Raw genomic sequence first — 26615 nt, forward strand, 5'->3', positions numbered from 1 at the left:
TGGCACCTGGTCCACAGCTCTGAAAAGGACGGACTACCTTGCTAAAGAGCTGGGCCAAGGGAAGGGCCTGCATTTCTCTAGGGTCTGGTCCCACTTCAAGGACTCAAGCCAGCCTGAAACCTCTGTAACTGCAGCAAGCTTTTCCCCTTTGTAGCACCAGCTGTTATCTCCCGTGTAAATCCTAGGTTAGTTCTGTTCCGGGCCAAGGACACAGCACTACCAAGCTCATCCTACCCTTGAGCTGCCCTAAGAAGCACCCACCTGCTGGTGTTTGATCCTCCTGGCAAGGTCATCTGTGGGATCGCTGTAGTTCACTGGAGACCTTACTCGGTTCAAGATCTCCTTCTCTACCTGGACCAGGTCCTTACCAACACAATCCAGGCTGCCGAGAAGCTGGTCAGCTTGGGGGTCATCCTGGGCTATGGGGGGGCTCCTGGGTAGAGCTGCAGTGAGACACAGCTTAGGTAAGTCCTATTTCTCATTTGCCATCCCAGTCTTAATATGTGGCCTTCTCCTCTGAGATCTTGCATATATGGTCCCTAAAGCTGCAGCTCCCTCTCACGACAGCCCTGCTGCAAAGCTCTGCTCTTTGTGCATCATGCAGGGTTGAAGCACATACAGGCTGATTCTGAGCATGTGGTTTTGATGCAACTGTAAATGCAAACTGCAAATGTGACTGTAAAACAGTTACCATCTCTAACCCATGGAGCATCATGCACACATGTGGGCCTACTCGTTGCAAAGGCTTAGGAAAATCATTTCAGCTTCTGGCCCCGCTTGCCAGAGCTCAAGTCCAAAGACTGCTCTGTGGTGCCCTGCAAACACCCCTGCTCAGCTTCACTTGGAGCCTATGATCCACAGCTGTGGCAATTACACAGCTAGCCAGGGGCTGGTATTCAGTCACTGCTGCCTTCTTATTCTACAACCCCCAGCTAAAGAAGAGGAAGAACTGGGAGGGACCCAGATCCCAAAGGAGGATTAATTAAAGCCTCTGGATAGACACATCCCCCTGCATCCCAAGTTACTCTGCAGCTGCAGATGGAGGGGGAGGTCAATCTCAGAGATACTCAGAGGTACCCGCAGGTACCTCTGCCTGTCTGGGTGAGTGCTCTTCTTACAGCCAAGCCAGGTCCAGGAGCTTTGCTGCCAGCATGCAACAGAGTCAGCTCTAAGGAAGTGCATGGGCTTGCTATGGAGTAGGTGTGATTAACAAGCTGACATACCTTGCTGGCTGGGTTGAACCGGCTCCTTGTGGCTGCGTCTCAGGGCGTTCTGAACTGCCACTCGCTTCTGCTTCACAGCGTTCAATTCCCCTTCCAGCCTGTGAGTGAAGAGGAGTAGCATCAGCCAGCAGGACAGGAAGCCTGCTGCACTGAGCAAGCCTCGACAGAGCCTGGCCCAGGAGCAGCTTCATGCCTCTGCTGTGGAAGGTGTTCCCAAAGGCAGGGGCAGCCTGAGAACTCACAGCCTTTTATAAGGCAGAAATTTCCCTTAAGAAAGGGGAGAGCAGCAAGAACACCTGACTAGTGCTGGTAGCTAATTCCTTCCAATGGAGCCAGTGTTTTCCAACTCTTGCCAGAAGCTAACAAAGCTAGAAAGGTAGTTCACATCACTGTGGCCCTTAGCAAGTTAGCAGAAGGCAGGTACAACTGGCTGCTGCTGGGACTGCTGTCCTGGAAATATTAGGTTTCCTTTGCAAGGATGATTCCCTTCCTAATGAAACTAGAGCTGGCAACAGGAGGAGCTAGAAGGACCAAAATCTCTGGGCTGGTAGAAGGCTGATGGAACCAAGAGTCACTCCTGGAGGGACCTTTGAAGAATCAGGGTTAGTTCATATCCCTGCTATGGACTACTTCAACTAAACTCTGTGCTCTGAAAATACCAAGTCACAGTCTTGCCTAGCTATCATAAGGCAAGGAATGTCCCAGTGCAGGACCCAGGTTCCCCAAGCCCTTAGGTAGCTCCACGCAGAGGGACTGAACGGTGGAACATGCTGGGAAATAGGACAGACCAATGTTTCATCTGTAGAAAGGGAAGAAAATGCTGGGAAATGAAACAAGCTGTCAGATGCAGCCTGAAAAGGACAAGCAGAGTTTTCTGGTCAATACCAGCAGAGCTTTTATCTGGGAGGATGTTGCAAATTTTTTATATTCTGTTTTAAAAATTGCATGAAATTTATAGGCCCAAAAGATTCAGTGATCTGGGACATGTGGAGAGGGGGTATGTATTCAAGAAGAGCGATGCAATGAAATAATCATGCCCATGTGACTTAGGAACCAAACTCCCACCATGGGCATGCCCAGTTAAGGCTGAATCTGGTCTGCGGGCCTTATCACAGCACATAAGCGGCACTGCTTTATCTAAGCGTCTAGGGACATGACTGAAAAGGTAATGTCAGAGCTTGCTGCATTGCCACCCCATTCCGTGGGAACCACAGAAAATGAGCAAACACACAGTGAACTCCACAGTGATTCAAAGAACACATTTCGGTCTCCAGCTGGGGCTGGTTGAGAGCAGATATCACAGCTCAGCCGGCAGGAGATAATTTTGTCCTGTTTGGCAAGTCCCAAGCCCCAAACCGATTCTGAAATGGATTTAGCCAAACCTACGCAAGTCACAAGTTTAGGTAAAGAAATCAAGCCTGACTGCCAGAAAGCTCTTCGACTGCAAGGTCTGTGCAGTGTGCAAAGCTGTCGAGGAATGGCAGGAAACTGGACAAGATACCTGGGAACAATCCCTCTTCAGCAGGAAGATAAGGTGGTACTGGGTATTTGGTGCTAGACCATTTAGTACTGGGCAGCCAAGAGGTCTGGTCCAACTCTATGCAGCTTATGGGAGTCAGGCTGCCTATGACCAAAGAGTGAGTCTGAGTGTTCCCATGAGTCAGGCTCTTCACTGCAGACTCACCTATTGACCTTGTCCATGGAATCAGGATCTGGTGGAGGGATGGAAAAGCAAGCAGCAGGTGCCTCCTGGACCACACCAGTGCTGCTCTGCACCACCCACATCTCCTGGTTGCTGTTATCCTTCAGAGTGTACTTGTCACCCCTGGCCAGCTGCACCTGGAACAAAGACACAAAACCCAGGGAAAGTCTTGGCTTTCCAGTACTGGGCCAGTTCCACTCCTTATCACCAGCAAGGCTCCTGCTGGATAAAAGGTGATCCCCAGGGGAGTAACAGAGCCAGGCTCCTAGGATTTGGCAGGGAACTGTGGCTTTTGTAGGTCTACAGGTGCTTTGGTTCTACCATGGAAACCATCTCCTGCCAGAGACTAGTGGGGTGTCTATCTCCACCCTGGGAAGCCACGAGACTCCCTGGAGAGCTGTCACCTCCTGCCCTTTGACTCGGGGACATTTTGCACTGGATTCCTCCCACCCTGGAGCAAAAGTGACTGGATCAATCAAAGAAGAATCCAATTTCCCGCCTCTCCTGAGAGTAACCATTGGGTCCTCACATCTCCAGCATCCCAGTCACACAGGGTATCCAAGGTGAGGGGCTGGGAGGGACACATCCTGCGCAGTTTCAGTGGGCTGATCTCTTTGCTCCTTCTCTTCAGGTCAGTGATGCTCTTCTCTGCCTGCTTCACCACCTTCTCCTCGTTCTAGACAAAGCAGGGAAGACAGTGGTTGTGACCAGGTTTGGGTGAGAAGAAACAGAGTAGCAGCAATGTTCACACTGTTGTAAGTATGCTGGAGGCAGTTGTCCATCCTTAGGTGGTCATTGCTAGGATGGAGTCAGGAATTTCTCTATTCTTTATCCCTCCACATCCTCTCCTCCTCCTCTTCATTTTCTACACTCTCCTCTGTTTCCTTCGCTCATGGCAGACCTACCCTTGAAGGAACAGCCTGCCTAAGTTTACCTTGAGCGATCCTCACTGCCATATTAAATCTTCTGGAGAAGTTTCTCTTCTCAGAAGAGGAGCAGGGACCAGTCAAGACGCAGCTCCATTTCATCATCACAAGGTATCAAGAGCCGTCACTTCTCAGGAGTGAAATGCATTACATACACGAGAAGATACTAAACTGAATGTGTCCCTTCCCTCTCTCCCTGGAAGACATTCCTTTCCTATCCAGATCTCACCCCTGAGGTCGGATTTCTTTATTCCCTCCCTTGCTCTTGGCTCACGAGAGAGATTTGAGAAGATGGGAAAGCCTTTCTCCCCTGCTTGCAGGCCAGCAGCTCTTGCTCTCTGTAGGCCCTCTAATCCGAATTTCTCATGTTTAGGAAAACACACTGCTCTTCCCTGTGGCGTGCTTTTTCTTTACTCTGACGGTGACCTGGGGCCTGGTTGTGTGTCACTGATGGAGACCAGTGCCTTCCCAGAGGTCACTGCCCCACAGAGTGTGAGGAACATGGCCCTTCTGGGGCTGCAGGGACTCAGCTGGAGTGGTCTCTCCCACCCACAGCACAGAATTGCTATGGGCTTTCCATTCCCTAGGACAGAGCTGGGATGAGCTGTCCTGGGAGGGTTACTTACCCACCTCATCTCCTTCCCAAGCTCTTATTTACAGGGGGATGCAGTAATGTTTGGTCTGTGCCCGAGACATGAGACCTCCCTTAAGTCTGGTTAGCGCCACAGACCCTGAAGACCTCACCTCCAGCTGAAGCAGCAGATCTGGCACCACTCCAGGGCTGTCTTTATCAAACTTGCTGTATTTGGTGTCCAGGTCGGAGTTCATCTTCTTCAGGGAATGGCTCACAGCCTCAGCGTCATCCTGGAACTAGACATGTGGGTAGCAAAACTGTCAGGGTTGGGGGGACATTGCTATCTCTCCACTCCAGTGAGGGAGTCAGAGCTCCCCCCACAACCTGTCTGGGGCTCACAAAACCCAACAGGCCACCCTCAAAGCATACACTTGCACAATGCCTTAACCACAAGGATATTAATCCCAATCAACAGACATTTACCAGGTAATAACCCTCAACTGTGCCTCTTCTTCAAGCTGGCACACCAGCTGGTCCCAGCAGTAGGGCTGATCAGACAAGCTGGGAGTCAATCCTTCATTGCAGCACTAAAGGACTGTGTTCCGAGACATGCTTCCTCAAAATACCCTGACTAGGTGCAAACAAAGGATTTCACACCCTAATCCCTTTGTTGGCTGTGTTTCCAGGACCCAGCCTACCCACTGTGGCCTGACCCTGCTGCCCCATGGCCTGTGCTCTCCCATCTGCTCTTTACCTTCTTATAGCTCTCCACACTTTTCAAGTGACTCTCCTGGCAAATGCAGAGGTTCAGGAAATTTTGCCACTCATTCTTCAAGGCTTCTTGGTGAGCCTGTGGGGGAACAGAGCGTGTCTAAGTGGGATCCAACTGGTCCTACCACCCCCACCACTGGTTTCCTCTCTACAGAAGTCCCCGAGATCAGAGGAGAGTCAGACTGTTGTTGAGCAGGGGCAAAGCTATTCCCAGGCATTGCTTGATCCTGAACATGAGCAAGGGTACCTGCTCCTCAGTGAGCTGGCTCATATAGAGCAGCCACCATTTCTCAAAGGGTTTTAGCTACAGCTCCAGTGGTGTGGTTGGCTGTGAGCCCACCTCTGCTTGCCACTGCGTCTGCAGGGTAGGAAATACCCCCCTGGCATTTGGGAGCTGGAGAATTCATGCCATGTCATACGGCATCAACATGGCTGCACAACTATGCTTCTGAGCACCAGACAGAGAGCAAACGGGCCCCAGCACACAGATATTAACCACTATCTTATGGAGATTTCTGAAGGGTGTGAAGAGTCTGCACTGCTCCAAGCTCCCTCATAGGGCTGGAGAAGACACAAAGATGCTGCAATACACTTGGTACAATGGGGGAGAAAAGGGTACAAGGCAGCTCTGCAGAACAAGTGAACACAAACCCATCTCTTGGCTCTTGACTCATAGAGGATGTAAAGCATTCCCCTTCTCTTATAGGGTTTCAGAGGAGACCTCCTTTCTCTACCTGGATAGGCTCAACAGCTGGGTGCTTTAGTTCAATCATCCTGTCGCCGTCGTCCTGCAGATTGTTCACAAACTCCTCCTGGCTGAGCAGCTCACTAGACTTGAAATCCTGGAGGGAAAGAGAAATTGCAGTGAGAGTGTGTGGGGAGCACACAGCAGTGTCCCTGGGCATCAACCCCATGTAGCAGAGAAAAGGCTCCCAAAACACAGACCTGCTTTTTCCATAGCAAGTGATTAAGCATAGCTAGAATAAATAACAGGCCAGGACTATGCCAGGGCCTAAGAAAGCATCAGGGCATTTGTACAAAGTGCATTTTCCCAAGCAGTTACCCCTGTCTTCTACCTGGTCCCAGAATATAGCTGTCATTGGGTGTTGCACTTTGGATATTGAGGCTGACGTGATGCTGAACCCCTTCCTCATATCTGAACACTGACAGCCTCACCAGCAGCTCCCAACGTGCTGCCTCACCAGCAGCTCACGGGACAGGTGAGGACACACAGAGTGGCTCATCCTTAACTGCAGTGCACAGCCAGATCCTCTCTCCTGCCCTTGTTTCTGTGCCTAGTGCTACAAGGCAGGCCTGGAAAAGCATTGATCCAGGGCTGTCTATGGATGAGTAGGAGGCAGGGATCCACCTCACAGATCACACATGCCAGACATGGCCAGCTCCAGATGGCTGGGGCACGCTGCTGTCCCCCGGCACTCACCTCATACTCCCGACGCACTGTCTGAGCATCCATCATTTGGTCGCTCCAGTCCTGCTTCAGGATCTTGTTCTGCTGGTCTGCGAGGTACCCTAGCTCCTTGGTGCAGCCTTGGAGGTGCTGGTACAGGCTGCCCAGGCTCTGCCCTCGCCAGATGGAGGCTTTCTGCCCATTCACACAGGAGAGAGAGGGTGTTGGTGTTTAGACTGAGAAGCCCTTTCCCCTACTTCTCCTCCCCAGGACTCTGCTCACATTGTACATCTGCCAGGAGATTCCCAGAGAGCTTTATGAGGCATCTGCTGCCACTTGTTCTTATCTGATGGGGCCATCGTTCCTTTCCCTCCTTCACAAACAGGACGTGTTTGTTTAACCAGAATCTCCGGTGCGGGCTGATGCCTCAGGGAGTCTGAGAACAGCCTCAGCTCTGAAATATTTCTCACAAATGCCTTTCTTCAGCGTTAATCTTTACAGGGCCAGCTGGATAAACCCAAGACCTTTGTCCTGGCCATCTCCTTTGTTCTGGCTGCTCATTTCCTCCCTGGAGTGCTTGTTAGCGATCGGTGCAAACCTCAACGTTCTCAACCCAGATTTGGAACATCCTGTGGGCTGGAACAGGGTTTCTCACTGCTCGTATCTGTAACCCTGTGCTCATGGATAGACAGGCAATCCAGAGTGATGATCCACAAAAAAAAGAGGCCCAGATCTCACTCTCGGCATTCTCCTGAAGGCAGCACATGTACCTATTTACACCCATTTCAAGGTGGAGGGGAAAGAAAACGAGGGACATCTTCACTGTGCAACGCTAGAGATACGTCCTGCCCTGATCTGGGTATTCCCTGTTTGTTAGGGAAACAGTCACCCTGCTCCACTAAGCCATCTGTCGAGAAAGCCACTGAGAATCTTACCAGCAAGTCCTTGTACTGGCTCTTCAATTCTGCCACATCCTGGGTTATAACACATCCAGGACCAAGGGGAATAAAAAGAGAAAAGAGCTGTTACCAAAAAAACCTAGCAGTGATAGGTGCTGGTAAGATGATTTATGGAAAGTACTTTAAAAATCATTCAAGAACCAGCCCCCTGGCCTCTGTCTGAATAGATCTGTCCTAGCTCAGGTCTCCCTTGCATCCTCTGCAGGGGAGAGCCTTCAGGGTCCTGAGTGGGGCAGGCAAGCACAAGCAAGGGATAGAGAGATGTCTTACCCCAGAGTGGAGATTCTTAATCTGGAGGCCATAGGCTTCAATCTCCTTCTGGAGGATGTTGTGCTCAGCTATTTGCTTTTCCAGCTCTGGCATGCTGGGGCCATACTGTCCTGTGCTCACTTGTTTCTGTGTAAAGAGAGTTATGCAATCAGTCTTATTTCAGGGAGAGACCAGGGTGCGTGCAGGCAGGGTATAAAAAGGTCTGATATCATTCCAGGAGGAAGGGAAGAGACAGGACCTTGTGGTTGTTTACCACTGTTTCTGTTGGCTGCCATTTCTTCAGCCACTCAGAGGGGCAGGCCATATAACCCCAGCTAGTCCTCTGGCCTCTAAGCCGAGCCAGCCACATTTCCAGTGGTGACATGCAATGGATGTGTATCATCCAGCTTTCAAGGGAACCCAAGTTGACTCCAAACTGGGCACTCTGCATACCCAAGAACTTACAGCATTAAATCATAGGATTTAGGGCTGTAAAGTTCTTGAGGACATCACCCTCTCTATCCTTTCGCCCCACAGCAGCGCATCTCTACTTGCTCACGCTCTGGTAGCTCTTAATCTGCACAGGTCAATCTAAGGGTCCTCCCGAGGGTTTTAAGAGGTGGGAGGAGATTCCTTCTCCTCCCCAGAGCAATCAGAGTTAGTTCTACCACGTGCCTGATGCTGAGCACATGATGGCTGGCAAAGGCCTACAGAGCCTCAATAGTAAATGATGAACAATCACCCTGTTCAGTCAACAGGGTGCTCAGCCATGGTGTTTCAGCTACATCCGAGCTTTAGCTCAAGGGAGAGGAGGCAGACGTAATCTTGATCTCTCCTGCTCTTGTTTTCCTTGGCAATAGCAAGCATTATCCGGCCCTGTAGGAGTTATGAGATATACGTAAATACAACTACTGTTACCATCTTTTGGTCCAGGATCCTGGCCCAGTCTACCCTGGGCCCCACATCAGGGATGTTCAGGTTTTCATAGAGGCCCCGGTACTCTGCACACTGCTGTGTCACACGGTCATGGAGCTGCTGGATGCTGCCAAGGAGGAAAGGCACATGTCTCTGTGTCAGTTTGGAAGAGGGAGAGACAAGGTGGGGTGCATGGAACCCAAATTTCACCCAGAGGACCCAGCCTAAGTCGTTGTCCTTTTGTGATGCGGTCCTCCTTTAGCAATAGAGGGACGTTCCCTGGTGCTCTCCATCTCCAGAGATTCCATTACATCCCAGGAGGAAGCTGGGAACAATCGCAGGGAGATCGGGGTATGGGTGTCCCTTCCCATCCCAACTCTTCCTTCCTAATTTCCACCTAGAAGGGCCAGGGAGCAAAGCAGAGAGGGGAGCAAAGCACCAGAGGCCAGCTGAAGTTCTTCTCCCCTTCAGACACCCAACTCTGACTCTCTGTACTTGTATTAGAGCAAGCCTCTGTTCTAGGGAAGGCAGAGGAAAAGTACATTTGCCCTGGGCACACAGATCCTGGGCGTGGGGCCACCTTTTAGTTCTGCATTTATCTAGCACTTTCTACAAGAGGTCCTGGGTAAGATCAGGTGCTTTCTGGTGCCTGCGAGGTACAGACAACAAACACCAACCTGCAGATGTGACAATGATGCCTGAGGGCTGCACTGAGGCTAAAACACAAGGGAAGAAGGATGAAACAACCTATTCACGGAAATGACTGCAGTCAGGCTTGAACCTTGCTCTGGTGGGGGCGGTTTCCAACCATTCAGTGCCCTGATCATGCCAGCTGTCCTGCCACCACACTCACTCTTTCTCTATTTCAATAGCCTGAGGGTGCTTCAGCCGCTTGGCACGGTCCACATCCAGAAAGAGGTCTTTCAGCAGGGTCTCAGCCTCCTTTAGGTTCTTGGCGTTCTCTTGCTGGAACTCAAAGGCCTTGTTCTTCTGGTAATTGCTGGTGTCCTGGAGTCCAGAGAGGATAGACCAAAAAGCCTGGTTGGCCCATACAGTCATCTCAGCGCCATCCTTAGCTAACATGGAAGGTCTGGATGCTCAGCACTCAGAGGTACCCAGCTGCAGAGGAATCCTAGTGCAAGGACACAGTTGGGGAGCAGATGCCCATACAAGCTGCCTGCTTCAGCATCTCTCCTGCACCAGGGCATCAGCATGGGTCAGACTGGCTGCCTGCCTCTGGGTCTGCTGGGAGATACAGGGCCATGCTGCTGCACTGCAGATGTAGGTGATACAGCCTAGGCTGCAGGAAACAGGAGGTAGTGAGCATAAAACATGAAAGCTAGAATTTGAGCGGCTCCAGTATGCAGGCCTGCCTGCAGGGTGCTCTGTTCCTCCCCAGCCTCAAGTCAGCCCCCAGACCTGCACCGACAAGCTGATACACAGAGCAGACAGCTGATGTGTTGTTCTAGATGCTACTTTTTTAGGCATCTTCCTGCCAAAGTCCTGCATCTTCCCACTGCCCTCTGTCACAACTCACCTGCTTGAGTTTGGACTGTGTCTCCAGGATGTCCTTCTCCACCTGATCAGCATTTGTCTGCATGCGAGAGATAAGCACAGCCAGCTCATTGGTTGAGGACCTGAGAGAGGGAACAACAAAGCAGACAGATGGGTAAAGGTAACGTTCACCCTCTTAATCACTGCCCAGGCCTGACCTGATTCTTCAGGCCTTTAGCCCACGTTCTCTCAGTCTCCAAAGGAGGAGTCTAAGCTGTGGCCAAGGGCATGGATGTGCATCCCCCTTGTGCTGACAAGCAGGAGATGCCTGACGGTTGCATTCAGCCTAGTGAAGGTAACAGGCAGCATGTTCAGAGAGAGCAGGCACTGGCTCTTTGCAAACCATGCAGTTCATCTGCAGAACTCCTTGCCACGGGACACTGCAGATGCTCAAAAGTTTGTGAGGATTCAAAGACCAGTAGAGGAATAAAAGAAATCCCTGGAGGGCTCCCAAACACACAGACACCTTATCTAGGTTGGGAAGTCCTGAAGCCACAGACAGCTGGAGGCTGGGAGAGCATCCTGTGGAAGTACTACCATATGCTTGCCCTGTTTGGATGCTGTTGCCTGGGTGTCTGCCCCTGGCTGCTGGCACAGCTTTCTCTGGGGCTAGATGGCCCTTCAGCCTGACCGAGAACGCCACCCTGTGGCCTTGTTTCATCTTAGGTACTTTGTAGTTGAGCCCCTTGTGGTGGTGGAGCGCCCAATGCCACCCCAAGGCTGGGCTGCAATGCGCAAGGACTTGCTATGCAGATTACGAACGCTTCCAGGCACGGTGTTGCCTGGAGTAGCCATGCTGCTTCTTGGGCTCAGAGGACAAATTTCCCATGGCAATAGCAGAACTGCAGCCCTCCTAGGGCCCAGTGAAGATTCGCTGGATGTCCTCATCACTGACTGTCCCCTGCCTACTACCTCTCACCCCGGTGCCTCGGATTGTTGCTCACGGGACAAAGCTCAGTAGAGGCTGAGCTCAGTTACGTGCTGGGTTTGTGGTCTGAGACCAGAAGTAAAAGAGTTTGAGCAGCAACAATGGGGCATTTCGGCAGGCACAAAAGAGAAGGCAGCTGGAGCTTTGCCAGAAAAGCAACAAGCAGGGGATTAGTTGAACAGGGGGACACTTCTTCAGGGCTGGCTGGTACAACCTGCCTCGTGCCTTTGGGGGAGTGAAGAAAGGTGCTGTCCTGCTGCTGAGCCATCCACATCTGCCTTCCAACCCCGTGGTTTCCTTTCCAGCTCCTGAATCCAGCAAAGGACCACGAGGAAACTGCTCCCCCAGAACACGAAGCTGTGTTTCACCCACAGATATTGAGATATCCTTGCAGCTGCAACCCATTAGCTCCTTGGCACGGAAAACCATGCCTAGTCCTGGACACATCCAAAATAAACTGCATGCACCAAGCACATGCCCCTGCCTATTTGTGGATGTGCCCATTGCTGGAGTGACGCAGAGGGACAGGAGCAGCAGGAGGAAGAAATCCTGTCTGCGTGCAGCCTTTAACAGCCTTATAGGGCTCCAGTTATTCCATGGCTCTTATCAAAGGCTAGAGCAGATGCTGAGATGTTCATCCATTACAGTCACAAGCAGCTGTAAAATGCCAGTTAGTGATACAGTCACCCCTGGCCAAGCGCTTGGACACCACAGACAGAGTTAGTGTTTCAAGTCAGCTCAGCCCAAGCTGACCATAGCCAAGCCCACATTACTGGAGAGGAGGGGCAGCCTTGGTGCTTCTGCTCACGGCATCCTCCTGATCCCTTTCGCTGACTCCTCCCTTGTTTCTGACTTCCCAAAAGGGTGACACGGGCCTGCAATGCACCTTCCCACTCCCTCAGGGGCTTTGGGTAATCAGCATCTCCCGGCCATACCTCACCTTCCCTGCCTGCAAAATGCGTGGTCAGCAAAATAAATGGGTGACTGCTGTGCTCTGGCAGTGCCCCCTTTTACAGGGATCCTGGGGCCAGGGAGCCCAAGTAGGGCATCATCATCTTCATCAACAACAAAGTACCACTCTCTGCTACAATCTGTCTTCTATATCCCATAAACATCCCTCCCATCCCATCTCTGCCACATGACTGTCTTTTCCTGGGGTAAACTGCAATGCTCAGGGAGATGAAGGAGGGCCCCAGGTCCGAGGCTCAGCAGGGTGGATGGAAGAGGCCTTGGAGCAGCACAGAGCCAAGACACAGTCCCCTCTGAACTGAGTGTGCAGCAGGCTGGAAGCAGATAGAGGTTCCCCCCTCCCCAGGAGGTTACACAATCTCCCACTCATCCTCGACACGCCTGGAATGAGGTGGTGTCCCATGAGCAAATACTTGAGCACCACCCAAGTTCCCTGCGCAGGGAGGAGAGAGTGAGTCATGGGCTGGCCGGCATCCTAGGGGATGGATGCCTCTCGAGATGTGCTGGGGAAGAGTCAGTCTTCCTTGAGAGGTCTGGCTGACTTCAGCTGCCTCACGGAAAGAGTTTGGACAGCCTACCCAGCTTGAGCCCTGTTGTGATGTGACTGGGGATACCTTCGTGCCACTTCCAGCCAGGGAGAACTAGAGATCCAGCCTTCCCAGGGAGGGTAGATTGCCAATAAAAACCCACTGCAGGGGACCCTGGCTGCAGGGTACACTGGGACACCCCATCTCTTGGTTCATGAAGAGGGACACACTCCACTTTTCTTTAGGCCAATCCACAATGAAACTATGAACTGAAAAGACCTCAACAAGCTCTTGGTCACAAGACAAGAGCAATGCCTTTGATGCTGGTCCTAAAGCCATGGGGGGACCCGGCCCTCTAAGAGCACTGGGGCTCAGCATTGCCCATCCCCAACCTGGACTGCCTTGGCAGCGCATGGCACATTTGAGGTTAGAGAAAGAGACCCTTGAGACCCTTTAGCCAGCAGAAGCTGGGCTGGCGAAGGGACACACCAGCCATGCAAGCAGCTGAAGAACCGTAGACTCTACAAAAGAGAATCTGGATGCTCAAGTAGTGCTGAAGCTCTGAGTAGGGGATGTTCTAGAAGGAGAGGGGTGTCTGTCTGCTCTCCTGGGAGCCACAGGAAGGCCTGATGCACAAGTGAAGTCAGCTGTCCTCAGCTGAGCCTCCCAGACTCATCACACTGCAGACAAGGTGGGAGCATCACTGAGGAACCCACTTGGTCTGCGCATGCTTGGAGAAGCATCCAAACTGCTGTAGACCCTCCCATCCCAGCCACGGACCACACCAAGAGGAATGCAAGTGTCTGTTTGTGCAGCTCATAAGCAACATCCCCATCTTTCCTCAGGGCTGTTCCTCTTGCCCCAGCCTGCACACCTGGCCCTGCACAGCCCTGCACTCCTTGCTCTATGCGGCCTTGCCGCCCCCAGAAGCCCATGCTCAACAAGAGCTGTTTGCAGCTAGGCTCCACGTTTCAGAGCCATAACATTGACGCTTGGGCTGCAGAGAGGCAACTTGGAATTGGGCAGGATATGGGGAGTCTCAAACTCATGCACATTTGCACTGGGCATCCGTTGTGCTCCCAGGGCCCAGGTCAGACTCCACGCAAAGGGTGTGCATACAGCGACAGCACTGGGCTTGCTGAGAGATAACTGAAGACAAAGCTTAGCAGAGCTCTTCCTCCTCCTCCTCTTCCTCATCAAGAGAATCAGAGTAGACCTTCCTCCCTAAGGCTATTGCACACCTGGAAGAGGCAGAACACTATTATTATCATTATTAATTGGCTGATTTCTCATACTACTTTCTGCCTCCTAGACAGTCCAACTGCATGCAAAGGGATAGTGTCTTTTAGCAGAAACAGGACAGTCCCCTGCATGTTCAAGCAGGACTACACCACCTATCCCTTTAAGTCTAACCCCTCCATTTCTTCCTTCCAAGGGAGATTGCTTTCTGCTCCAAGCAAAAGTTTCTGACTGACTTTGCCCAGCTGCAGGATGGACCTCAAAGCTGGGTCCATTTCCCCCGATTTGCAGAAGGCCTTGCACACACTGATCTGCCAGCCTGGGCCTCTCACAGAAGATGCAACACCCCCTCCACACTCAGTGCTGTAAATGGAACTGGCACCCAAATTAGGCCTTTGAACCTGTGTCCATCCCCCCAGGGCCCTTGCAGCTCAGGACTGATCAGGGAGAAGTGGAGGGAAGTGGTGGCAGAAACAGCAATCCCAGGAGATGATTAAACCCCACGCTTTGCCAGCCACATCCAGAACCACCCACAGCCTTTGTAAAGATTATACCAGGGCAGCCAGTCCAGCCAGGTCTGATTCAATTCCACCTTCTCATGAATTTTCCCTTTCACCCCCAGCAGCATGCCTAATCCCAGAGAGGGGTGCAACAAGGCTGTTCCTTGGGGGCCAAACCTAAGCTTGCTACAAACTCTCCAGGATATATTTCCTGAGGAGGCCAGGGGCAGCTACGGGCCATCAAAATTTGCTTGAGGCCCATTGCAGAGCGTGCGCGCTGTTCGCTGGTTCCAAGACAACTTGTTCACCTTCATTTCCTTGGCTAATCTCGGCAGGATGGTGCTGACTAGGCCCCAGGCTGTGGCCAAACAAATTAGTCCTTGTCTGATAGTCGGTGCCTCCTAAAACAAGCACAGCTGGGTCAGCAATTGTCACATTTCCGGCTCTGAGCTCTGTCCTGCATGGGAAGGTCTCACCTGGACGCGGTTTAGCTCTGGTTATCTCGAGAGGCTCACACTAGGAAAGACCCTGGCCCCAACCCTCTCCTATGGCACCAGGACTGCAGAGAGCTCCATCACAAAGATTTACTCAAAATTCCCAGCCCTGTTTTGGAAGCCAACATGCAACATAGGCTGGGGGAGCTAGATACGTGCATTGGAAAGACTAAAAACATAAGCTGGCACAACTAAGCTCCAGGGTCTCTGCAAACACGTCTCACTGCAGTTGGGCCCTGACAAAGGCCTGGTGTTCAAAGAGGCCCCATGGGGCGAAGGGCCAAATCCAGACATCCAGACTTGGAAACTTCAGCCTTTGCTGAGAATCCCCTTCTTCCCAGAGGCCTGGAGCCCTGCTGCCCCAACGGCAGCACTGGGCCACCACTCCTCTCAGTGACTGTTTGCTAACGCTGGGTTTGGCCCCCATAAACAGTGCAGCTGGCTGCCAGTGCAGTGCTGTGTCCACCCAGCTGCCTGCACGCACGCCGTCTTGGGCTGCTGCCGTTGGTGGCTGTGAGTGACAGGGCCAGCACCCCCTTTGCTGCTGCTGCTGGTTCCCTTCTCCTTAGAACTTCCTCCTTTGCAATTTCCTCAGCCTTTAACCCTGGTGGGGGACAGGGATTCCTGCAGAACCAGTCCACTAACACTAGGAAACGCAAAATTGCTGAGGAAAAGTGGAAAACAAGCCTGAGTTAGAAACTGCAGCTCAACGAAGGGATGAGATCTCGCTCCTCAAGAGCACCCTTTCTCAGAGGCACCGAGAAAAAACCTCGTCTCTAGGGAAGTATCTCTTCCTCTCTTAGTCCTGTCACATACACTACCTTCCCCTAGAGCTCAGTGAATCTCTTCAGAGGAGGACTTGGCTGTCAGATCCCTTCGGTGCCGCCTCAGATAGTTGAGGTTGCTTCTTTCAGGCCTATTTTACCTGCAGAGAACCAGCCTGCCACCAAGATGGATTAGAGCAATCACTTGCCAGCAAACCCATCCCTCACCTGTCTTAGCCACCTGACAGCAGGGCAGCACCAAATTGAGTGTCCCTCTCTTGGGATCCCGGTTCCTAGGGCAGCCCCATGCCAAACTCACTCAACAGGAGAGTCCTGGAATCTCTAATCTGGCCTCATAGCTGCTTCCCCATCCAGCCCAGCCTGCTCCAGCCAAGCAAGAAGGCTGCATTTATTCTCCCTACTCCTGCCTATCCAAAAGGGGCTTCGCATCTCCCTATTCACTTAATGCATCTTCAAGCACACATTCAAACACTGCACCTCCCATGGGCTATGAGGCTACCTCTGGGGAGGAGCGCAAACCCCTCACAAGACAAGGACAACAAAGCCTGTGCTGGGACAGCATGCTTTGGCATGAGCCCCGAGCGATCTCCAGCTTTCTGGTTGCTCCACAAAGAAGAATGATTGTTAAGGGAAGCGTCTGAAAGGCTGCAAAACTCTCATAGACGCTGAGACTCTCTTCCCCCATCTTTCCTCAGGGTTTACAAGACAACTTAGGGAAGGAAGAAGTTGCACTTACTTGCTAGGCTTGACAGGGGAACCTCTGTTCGGGGAACTTCTGCTTGGGGAGCCTTTGCCCACCCCCTTGAACATGTTGGCTAGAGCACAGGTGGTCTCCTGGAGTCTGCAATGTTGTCGTGGGCACTGGCTCTGCGCTCCGGTCTGTCGGGATGGAATGACAAGACTCAGCATGGGAAGGTTGGCAGTGCGCTAAAGAGCAGTTTCTGGGAGGCTCCTCCCCAAACGCAGGTGAGCAGAAACAGAGATGGAGGCACATATGAAAAATGACTCGAAAAACCAGTTTGAGGTGGAAAGAACAGCGCCCCAGAGGGAGAACGGGAGACCTCGCCCTGGCTCAGAGAGTGTTTCAGTGCACACAGCCACAACCGTGCAGCAATATACCAGCAGAGGGGCAGAGAGCACAGCCTTCACAGGGAGTAAAAGTCTGAAAACATGACTGAGAGGGAGTCTGCTGTGACTACAAAAACATGTTTTAAAGGACCTTCTCATGTGAGTTGTTTGAAATGCTGGAGAAGCAGCAGGAGCCCTAGCGACAATGCCATCCAAGAGTTTTCCGAAGCAGCAGCATAAGTTTGCGAATCGCCAGTTCACAAAAAATGATCTTATTTTTGCAGTTCAATAACCTTTTGGCTCAACCCAAGCTCGTCCTAGCTCCCAGCAAGATACTGAGGGCTCACGGCAAACCTTGGATCAGCAGCTGCAGCGCAGCATCACAAGAGCTCAACCACTGCAATCTGGGCTCTGAGGCAAACTCAGAAAGCAAAGACACGAAGACCTGGGGCGGAGGCTCTAACTAGATGCTCTCTCTGTGTGAGATCTTTGAGCTGGTTTTGCCTTCTGGGCAGCTCTTTCCTCTGTGGAGCACAGGTTCAGAGTCCCTGCTGGATCCCAGCATAGTGTGACAACAGCCTGGGGTCTCCGTGGCTCCTGGGAATACTTGTCCAGGTCATGCTGTACAGTAGAGCTGCACAGCCCCATGGCTCTCTGAAACCACAGCAAGGGCCAGCTCACATCCACATCCTGCTGGTTTCAGATAAACCAAAGTTCAAAGTTTCCCACAAAGCAGGAACGCTGTGTTTCAGGTCGATCCAGCATGGATACTGCAGTGACACAGGATCTTTATCCCATGCAGAACTGGGGAGGGAGGGCAGAGGATGGAGGAGGAAGGGGACAGAAGCGGTTGGGGACCACAGTCCCTACGTAAGCAACAGCCACCTGTGATGCCAGCACAGGTTTGTGGCTGTTCATCCCCATTTCCTGCAGCCTTAGAACAACCTGGGGCCAGAGGCAGAAGCCTGAGCTCTATCGACACTTCCAGGGTGACCCTATGTAATCTCTAAACTGGTGCAAAAGAGATCACGTTTGTCTCAGGAGATAAAAACAGACACAAATGAGACAAGGCTCCTTTGTGGAGGGCCTTTCTTTCCACTATGGTCTTGCTCTTTTACAAGCCACAAAGTATTGCCTTTTCCTGTCGGTATCACCTTACTGTTGGGTGAGCACGGCTCTTTGCTTGGCACCCGCTTCTCGTACCAGGACTCAGAGGTGTAAAGGTAGCAGGTCCCCCTAATTCGAAGTACAGGGAGGCAGCTAGCATTTAAAGCACCAAGGGGTGACCTCTCCTCCAAGGCTTTTGGAGTTAGTAGAAAATTGTTCAGGCCTGTCTTTACTGTTCAGTGGTCTAGAGACAAGATGGAAAGCAATTACTAAAAGATTATCCCTTTGCATCAGCACCCAGTTGACCACTGACAGCAACAACGCTCCTGGAACGGAATAAAATTGCAGTCGCTGGAGGGACCCAGGGAGGAGGAAATCAATACAGCACATCAGCTCCAGCCCATAGGACCTGCTGCGTTTGTATTCAAAGGCTTAAAGAAAGCTCAAACCTTGCCAAGGACAAGAGTTCAAAGCATTAAAGGCCCAGGTAGACCTCAGCCACAGTTTGCAACCCTACAAAACAGGAGCAAGCAGGACCCCACGGCCGCATGGGATACCCTCTTTTCTGCAAGGCTGCTGTTTATGCAAGCCAGGAGAGAATCAGTCCTCTGAAATCCAAGCAGCAAACTAAAAGCGAATAAGACTTATTGCCAGCAACCCCTGGAAGACAGTGTGCTGGCACATGGTAGAGGTACTATGAAACACAAAAACCAAAACAGGCACATACCAATCCGGGACAGATTCCCCCCTGAGATTACCTGCTTCCAAGCAATCCATCACCCACGGGCTGGAGCAGAGAGCTGGAGCTCCTGACCTGCAAAGCTTTAAAACAGCATCTTCCTCTCCCAACACGTTTAGCAAGACAGAGCTGTGATCCTTTCCCCAGCTGGACCCCGCCTGGGAAGGATCTCTCCGAAAGACGGAGCATTTTAAAAGCCAAGACTCTTTGATCTATCACCCTACGCAGATAGAGACACACGCTCCGGCAGGCAGCAGCAACCTCTGTGCTAGATGCCGACAGGACGGAAAAACACAGAGCTTATCTCAGGATTGATTTAAAAAGTGGCAGTGTGTTTGGCAGGGTAGCACCCGCCGCTTGCAGACAGCGGGAGACGCATGCTGGAGAGCCGGGCCAGATTTCTGCAGGCAATTCCTGCGGATGTTTTTGCTGGCTGGAATGGGGAGCCAGCAAGGTGGGAAATGACTAGCCACAGACCTCAGCTGCCTCTGAGCAAGAAGCAGGTCCAGCACGTTGAGGTGAGTTTTGCTGCTTCTTTTACCCAGCAAAATCTCTGCTCTTCCCAATGACAGGAGGCAGCTCTGTGAGAGGACTGTCAAGGTTGCACATGAATGGAGCAGAGAGAGGGATCCTGCACTAACGACGACTGAATTGAACGCACAGCATCTCTGCTTGGATGATTGAGGCATTTGGAGTGATCTCGGATGCAGGAGGGCAAGGCCACATCTCAGAAGAGCATCTGCTATTCCTCAGCCTCACAGCAGCCTCAGGGGCTTAGCCTCATCAGCTTGGCTCTCAGGCTGGCACCCCGAGCAGTGCTCAGGGCTGCTGGCTGCTTATGAAGCAGTCCACGTCTGGGAGCATTAACAGCTATCCGGTCTGCTGCATCATCACAACGTGGCAAAGAGACCTGCCCCTTCTTCACCCAACCAGACGTTCACAAGAGGAGAAAGAAGGAGATGCAGCCTGTCAGTCTCGCATAGAGCCACGTGCGAAGATGGCTCTCTGCTCCCTGGTCACCTTTGAGAAGAACAGGGTTAGCTTAACCCTCAGGAAAGCCCCAAGCTATTTGCCCCCTGACAGCCTCAGGAAGCAAGAGCAGCAGCTGGAAGCCATAGGCAGAGCCAAGGACCACTCTGGGAACACAAGCTGTTACAGCGACGGCTGGACAGCAGCAAAGCCGGCAAGCAGATGGTTTCACCGCTGCTGACATATGCTCCTCACCCCTCATAGCAGCAGCACTGAAGAGCTCAGGAACATTTCTGAACGGAGATCTCTTCAACTCCAGGGGCTGATCTGAGCTTTGGGGAGACGGGACTTGCCAACTCCATGTCCTCAGCTGCCATATCCAATTCTGAACAGGTCTGTGATCTAGCTCTACCTCTGCTGCCCAGGGCTTCTTTCTTGGGACCATCCAAGTGACATCCAGCCTGTTATTAGACCAGCCTCCCCCCACAGAGTGATTACCACTGTGGCCTGTACAGATGGATATTGCTGCAGAAAGCTATAGAAAAACACCCGAGACATGCAGTGCTTGCTCGTATGCCCTGGGGCTTCAGCATGGGTCATTTCCAGAATCACAGTGGGTTTTGTTCAGACCCACCCGAGTCCAGCCAGTGCAGAGTACGATGGTTAACCGAGTCCATGCAAGAAGCAGCAGGCAACGCATGGAGGCCAGTTCAACTAGTTCTCCCCCTCCACCATAATCACTCACACAGCTGTGCCTTGCACTTGGACCTGGGCCCAGAAATCCTGGGCAGGAGTGTCCCAGTACCTACTTGCTTCTCTGCAGCTAGAAGCCCAAGCACAGGTCTCCAAGAACACCCTCCAAAACAGTATTACCCAAGGCCTCACAACTCCTGGCCATCCCCTTATTCCAGGGGGTCAGCCTCCACCACACCTCGACTATGCTTCTAACACAATTGCTCTGCACTGCACTGCAACGGGGACAAAGTTCCCTACTGACAGGGCAGGTAGAGCTGCCTGGCCCAGGCAAGATCGTCCGAGGGAAGCCAGGTCAGGGCGTACAGCCTTCATTTCATTCCATGTTGACCAGCCTTAAAACACTGCTGCTGAACAAAGTTGCTAATCCAGCAGGAAGTTACATCTTCTCCAGCCAGGCTATGGCTCACTTTTGGGTCTGAGATATACATTCTGGAGATACAGACCTTGAGGCTGTTAGCAGCACTCCAGGATCAACAAAGATGGTACAAGAAATCACATCGTAATCATTGTGTTTACATTTCAGAACAGGACTTGGAGATTCATCCTAGCAGCATGGAGGTGTGCCAAGACATAGATGTCTAGCTCTTCAGAGCAATCACATAACCAGATGCTTCCTGCTGCATACACAGATGAGTAGGTCACCTCCAGGGACAGATATCAGGTACAGCTGTTTAGAGGACCTTGGTGAGCTGGTAACATTTCAAGGAAATAAGATTTCAAGAACAAGAAATCTTGGACTAGGCTTTTATATAAACCTTCCCAAGATCTGGCCAAAGGAAGAGCTTAGAGGATGGACTGCTCTCATGATCAGCCAGGCCTCTATTGAGTTTTCAGAGAGGAAATGCAGGCTTAATACAACCCATAAATGATTTACTATTACCCAATAAGACCATCTGCCACCCCTTTTGGATGAAAACATACTTGCCTTCTCTGTGCTTCTCTTCACCCCTCCTCACCCTCTGCACACCGCTCCTCCGGCTGCCTTTCCCTCCTACTTCCCCTCTTCACTCTGGAATTTCTTCATTCTTGAAATTATTCTCCTGGGAGCTTATGTGCTGAAATCAAAGCAACGAGCAGAGCCCCTACACTACGCACAGGCCTCCGATGTCACATTACCAAGAACTGCTCCTGGCCAGACACTGCTGGGATAACTCTACCATTAAGTTCTTAAAAACAGCTCTGCAAGTGGCAGGTGCCTAGAAAGCAGAAGCAAAAGGACCTTTACAACAGAGCTAAACAGTTGGGAGGTTGGGACGGGGGCGGGGGGTGGGGGAAGGCAGGGACAAGGCACATTGTGAGCAGGGATGCGGGAAGGTGGTTGGGGTTTAGTGTTCCATACACCTGGGAACTACCGTGGGTTCATGGTCTTCTGCTGGCTTAGCTGAGGGAAGCTGGAAGATGAACTCCGGTCCAGTCTACAGAGGGCTAACAAGCGCTTCTCCTACCCCTCCTGCAGTTCTCTGTTACAAATATCAAAGCTTTGCTTTATGGTGCTGAATTCCTCAAAATAGGTCCTGCAGCATCCTGACCCTGCAAAACTGGGCTCCAGCCCCTTGTTTGTAGCCCAAAACAAACAGGACAGTGCAATCCTAGGAAAAGTGACAGCTCGGTAGGGGACTTCTACATAAAAGGGCCAACAGCAACATACTGATGGCATCAGAGGGATATGAATCAACTGCTTTGTCCACTTCAATTAAACTTCCTCCTGTTGGAAAGAAAGAGGATGGAGCATTGCTATAGCATCACGAGGCAGCGGTGCCATTTTGAGGAGGGTCTTGAGGAACGTGGGCACCTCTCTGGCCAGCCTCATGCTCCTCCTCTTGAGGAGGAATCCCTGTTAACTCCAAAAGGGTGGGCTGCAGAAGCAGCAGCAATATGCCTAGAGATGATGCACCAGGCTCTGGCCCTTGGTTTGCAGAGCCTAACCATTGCCTGTGGAGTAACCTCCTTTCTGAAGCAGAGCCACGCTGCTCTCCATGATGGGCTGCCAGGGTGGCAAAGGCAGTAGCCAAAGCCAGACCAGACCAAGGCTTGCTGCAGAGGGCACAGTCTTTGCAACTGGAGCCAACAGCAGAGGTGGAAGACAAGGGCTCTCCTCAGCTAGAGGGAACCCGCCCTGATATTCTCCGGAGACCATTCAGCACAGCAACAATGTGAATTAGGAGCCACAGCCCCAGACACTTTCTTGCAAGATATCAGAGAGGCCTGTTCCAATGTGCACGGGCCAGCCTCCTCTGCCCAGGGAAGACACTAGAGATGACATCTTCTCGTGACATTTCTCCCCAGCCTTTTTCCTCCTTGTAGAGTAGTTTTCATTCAAGCCAGTCTGAAACCTCAAAGTCTCAGAATAGCCCGTCTATTAAAAAAACAAACAAAAAACAGCCACGCTGTCCTGCTAAGAAAAGGGACTTAATAAAAATCAAGTGTCCTAAAATTACACAGTCCTCAAACTTAATTTTGCTTTGCTTTAACAGCCACTTTGCTTTACCTTTAACAGCTGATAAGTCGAGCAGTGGCAGCAGCACCACAAACGAATGAGGCCACGAGACCAACTGCTAAAGCTGCTCAGGGCAGAGTGGAAGTGACCGAGCCTGTGCCCCTCGCAGCCTGACCAACTCCTGGCAGAGCGCCCCAGGGGACTTTTGCACGGCTGGCAACGATGTACCCAGGGCAAAGCAAACATGCAGTCCTGGATATGTTCAAAGTGGTACCTGCGCTCACCTCGTTAAAAAATAAAATATAAATAAATAAAAAGGAAAGACGCCAGAAAGTACAAAGGCTCCTGTACATCTCCCTACAGGCCTGATTCAAAGACCCATTAAAAAGCTTCCTGGGACTTCAACAGGGCTGGATTCAGCACCTTGCCAAAGTCAACATACCTTAGCAAGCTTTGACTTTAGAGCAGGCTCAGAGCCATGGGACCTTTCCCCAAAATACCAGAGAAAGGTGAACGACGCTCGGTTCCCCCAGCGGCAGCATTCAGCAGGCACGGGAAGCATACGCTATCTGCTGACGCGGGCTGCTCCCTCGCCCTCCTGCCCCGTTTGCTGAGCAAGCCGCAAGCTGCCAGCCGCGGCCTCGCCTGCGCCGCGCACCCAGGCAGGCGAGCAGGGGCAGCGCTCGGCTGGGCTGGGCGATCCCTCGGCGCACAGGACTTGGCCTGCCCCAGATCCTCCTCCCCGCACTGGAACAAGCGGCGTGACAGCGGGAGGCCAGGCAGGGCCAGAGGCAAGAGCTGCCACAGCCTGCCTGTTCCTCTTCCTCTTGCATCTCGAACGGAGAGTCCAAATCCTGCCCCTTTGCATCTCTCTGAATACAGAGGATGTCTGCATCAAGCAGTCTCACCTGTTTATTAGCAGTTCAGTCCCAGGGCTTTTATGGGCTACTCATCTCCAGACCCTTCAGACATCAAAAGGGCCTACACCTGCTTCCCACTCTGCCAGCTCTCTGTGCTCGTTACAGCATCCCTCAGTTTCTTCTGAGTTTAAGCCCTACAGCTAGTTTAGCAGGACACCACTGCAATTCCCCCGAGCAGCTAGGGCTTTAGCCCAATTATCCTCTCCCCAGAGGATTAGCCAGCCTATAATAGTGCTAAATTCACTAATAGCAGATTCTCAAGGCAGTTTGTCTGGAAGACTTGTTTATAACTTGCAGGAGGCAGCCTGCAAATTTTGCTTTATGATCCAGTAACACTGCTGCAATGAACTGCTCCACAAACACGCTGATTGAATTTGCTCTGAACAAGATGTGTCCTAGATCAGTTAACCTGGCAATGAGAAGTAATCAAACTATTAGACCAAACGGTCCTCCGAGGAAGGACAACCTTCACAGATAGCAGCATTGGTGGAGAAGTACTCCTCGAAATCAAAGTGGAAGATCTGAACATTTTGGGGAGATTTCTTTCATGTCGCATGAGAAAACTGCTTTGCGCAAATGGCAGTGCCTTGGAAAAGGGACCATCTTGTATATGCTGAGCTAGAGCGCAAGGCAGCTGCTTTGGTATGATGGAAGAGATGAGAGCAAGTCTCATCTGTGTTCTCATCTGTGGCTCCACACTCAAGTGCAACACAAAGGTCCTGCGATGTGCAAAAATACCTGTAGGATGTTACACTGTAGGTGGTGACTGGGCAGAAACACGTATAGCTGGAACAGCTCAAAGGAGTACCTGCTTAGGGGAAAACTTCCTGGCCCTGACGTGAATAGTTAAATGAACGATGAGGGATCCGGCTGCAGCACCCTCCTTCGGCAAAGCCTGAAGGACAAAAGCAAGGAGGACGCTCACATACTCTAGCACAGGCCAGCTGGCGAGGCTTCTGCTTTCAGACTCCCTCCAAACCAAGACAAGCCCATTGATAGGCTCTACTTGCAGCACAAGGTGAACAGGGAGGGGAGACAAATTCTTCCTGGGCAACTAAAGCAGGAAGCAGGAGGGAGAGCCTGCTGACAGCCCTGTGCAAACCATCTCCAATGGCTGGCGAGCACGGGCCACCAGTCCACGCAGCAGGCTTGCATCTTCAGGGCCTGCTCTGCCCAGCACAGCCATCACGGAGGGGAGCGCGTTGCTGGGCTGGCTCACAACACCCAAAACCACAGCCTTTCCACTTGCAGCATCTTCCAGTCCACAAGCCCAATTACTTTTTATGTTGGGCAAGCTCTGAATCTCCTGCAAAGCTCCTTTTCTGAGCTGCTGTCTCCTGGTGCAAGGGTGAGTGCTTCTGTGTCACAGGTGGAGAACAGGACGGGATGGTTCTGTCTGCCAGAACTAATTCTGAGAGGTCAGACTTCACCTTCCCCGAGTTAATTCGATCTCTGAGAAAATTAGAAGTTCCCCTGCTTCTGTGGAAAAAGGCAAACATTCCATGCAATTCAGAGGCTTTGATGCTGCTCTTCAGTCATTCAGGCACCACAACCACCGCATCGCTCCCTGCACTGACCATGGAGCCGGGAATGAGAGTCACTAATTCTAATTCACAGTGTTTGGGCCTTAGGCAAATTGCTGCGTCTGAGTGTTGTGCATGGACAACGCCATCAGGCAGCGCAGCAGGGGAGTGGCAAGACGACTATTCCTACAGTATGAATTCTAACTTTAATAACCCTGCCACTACAGGTGCAGGTGCCCAGCAGTGGAGGAGTTTGCCAAAGATCATAGTACAACAGTCCCTAGAAATGCTAAGTACACACTAGTACCTGGGTCCAAATTTGAATTCAGTGGAACTGGAGCACATGAAAGCTACGCTCGAGGCCACATGCACGCATCAAGACATGAAAACTACCCTTCGAAAGTGGTTTCAAGCCTCCCCTACTGAGAAATTACTGCTTTTTAGGCAAGAGGTGGCAAAGTTTTCACCCCAGGTTATTTGCATCAGCCCAGAAAAGGTTGGGGAAGCAGGTGGGTGTGGGACTGACAACAGCCTCCCTCCCACGCCAACCCACACAAGCAGGAATTTGCCCTTGTGCTTAGCTCTAACCCAAACATTGTAGCCTAGCGCTCAGCACAGAGCAAAGCGCTAATCCTCTGCTCTCCAGCAGGCAGGTGGGGACAGCGGAAAAATCAAGACAGTCCAACTATTTAGGCTAGGTCTGGGGCAAGGGCTCTCTGGCTCTGTCCCCACCAGAACCCAAATGAGATCCACTCCTGCAGGAGATGTGGTTTCATAGCAACAAGCAGCAGCTAACCAGCTTGCGCTTCAGCTGGCTTTGTGTCAGGATAGCAAAGTACCAAGCCTCTCCTCATCAGAGACGCACTCAGGCCAAACAGACCTCACCCAAAGGGAGAGGGTCAGGGAGAGGCTGCATTTCACAAGCCTGTTCATCCTCCACAAATTTTGGGTGAGCCCGAGAAGCAAGAGCCCAGCGCTTTCCGGGAGCGCACAAACCTTGGCTGCAGGTGTGTCTCACCGAACCGCTGAGGGATCGAATCCTGAGCACAGAGTTGTTCCACACCAAACCCGCCAGCTGCCAGGACCAAAGGGATCGCTGGGGCAGTTCACAGGAAGAGGTCGGATGGGCTTGGTTTGACCAGTAAGCCACGCTTTTGACGAGCTGGGCTGCACAGGTAGCACTGCAGCCAGCAGCACTCCCCAGCACTTCCTCAATTCAGAGCAGGGAGGGGTAGGCAAAGTAGTCAGAGCTGCCGTCTGGTCCTGCTACAGCTCCAGAAAAGCTCAGAGCACGCAAGCAGCTGCTGGGACACCCGAGTCGAGCAGCTTTCAGGATCACTGCCTGTTTCCTAGTCCATACCAGGGACACCTAC

At 51.9% G+C, this 26615-nt stretch overlaps 1 protein-coding gene across 2 annotated transcripts in view; it reads right to left on the reverse strand.

Annotated features, from left to right (window-relative positions):
• Positions 1-26320, reverse strand: part of EVPL (envoplakin) — a 37955-nt gene extending 11635 nt beyond the window's left edge. Inside the window, exons 1-15 of one of the 2 annotated variants that reach the window (XM_068913283.1) lie at positions 26239-26320; positions 16460-16602; positions 10265-10364; positions 9581-9735; positions 8731-8854; positions 7834-7959; positions 7540-7578; positions 6638-6799; positions 5931-6038; positions 5180-5275; positions 4596-4721; positions 3455-3601; positions 2908-3062; positions 1224-1321; positions 262-443 (exon numbers count right to left, since the gene is read on the reverse strand). In XM_068913283.1, coding sequence (XP_068769384.1) covers positions 262-443; positions 1224-1321; positions 2908-3062; positions 3455-3601; positions 4596-4721; positions 5180-5275; positions 5931-6038; positions 6638-6799; positions 7540-7578; positions 7834-7959; positions 8731-8854; positions 9581-9735; positions 10265-10364; positions 16460-16533 — 1692 coding nt within the window. In that variant the 5' untranslated portion in view covers positions 16534-16602; positions 26239-26320. Of the gene's footprint in view, positions 1-261; positions 444-1223; positions 1322-2907; positions 3063-3454; positions 3602-4595; positions 4722-5179; positions 5276-5930; positions 6039-6637; positions 6800-7539; positions 7579-7833; positions 7960-8730; positions 8855-9580; positions 9736-10264; positions 10365-16459; positions 16603-18656; positions 18778-26238 lie in introns of those variants that run through there. The other variant, XM_068913282.1, reaches the window with a different exon arrangement.
• Positions 26321-26615: the final 295 nt, after the last annotated feature.

This window comes from Struthio camelus, chromosome 19 (assembly GCF_040807025.1).
Source record: "Struthio camelus isolate bStrCam1 chromosome 19, bStrCam1.hap1, whole genome shotgun sequence".
Classification (NCBI taxonomy): Eukaryota; Metazoa; Chordata; class Aves; order Struthioniformes; family Struthionidae; genus Struthio; species Struthio camelus.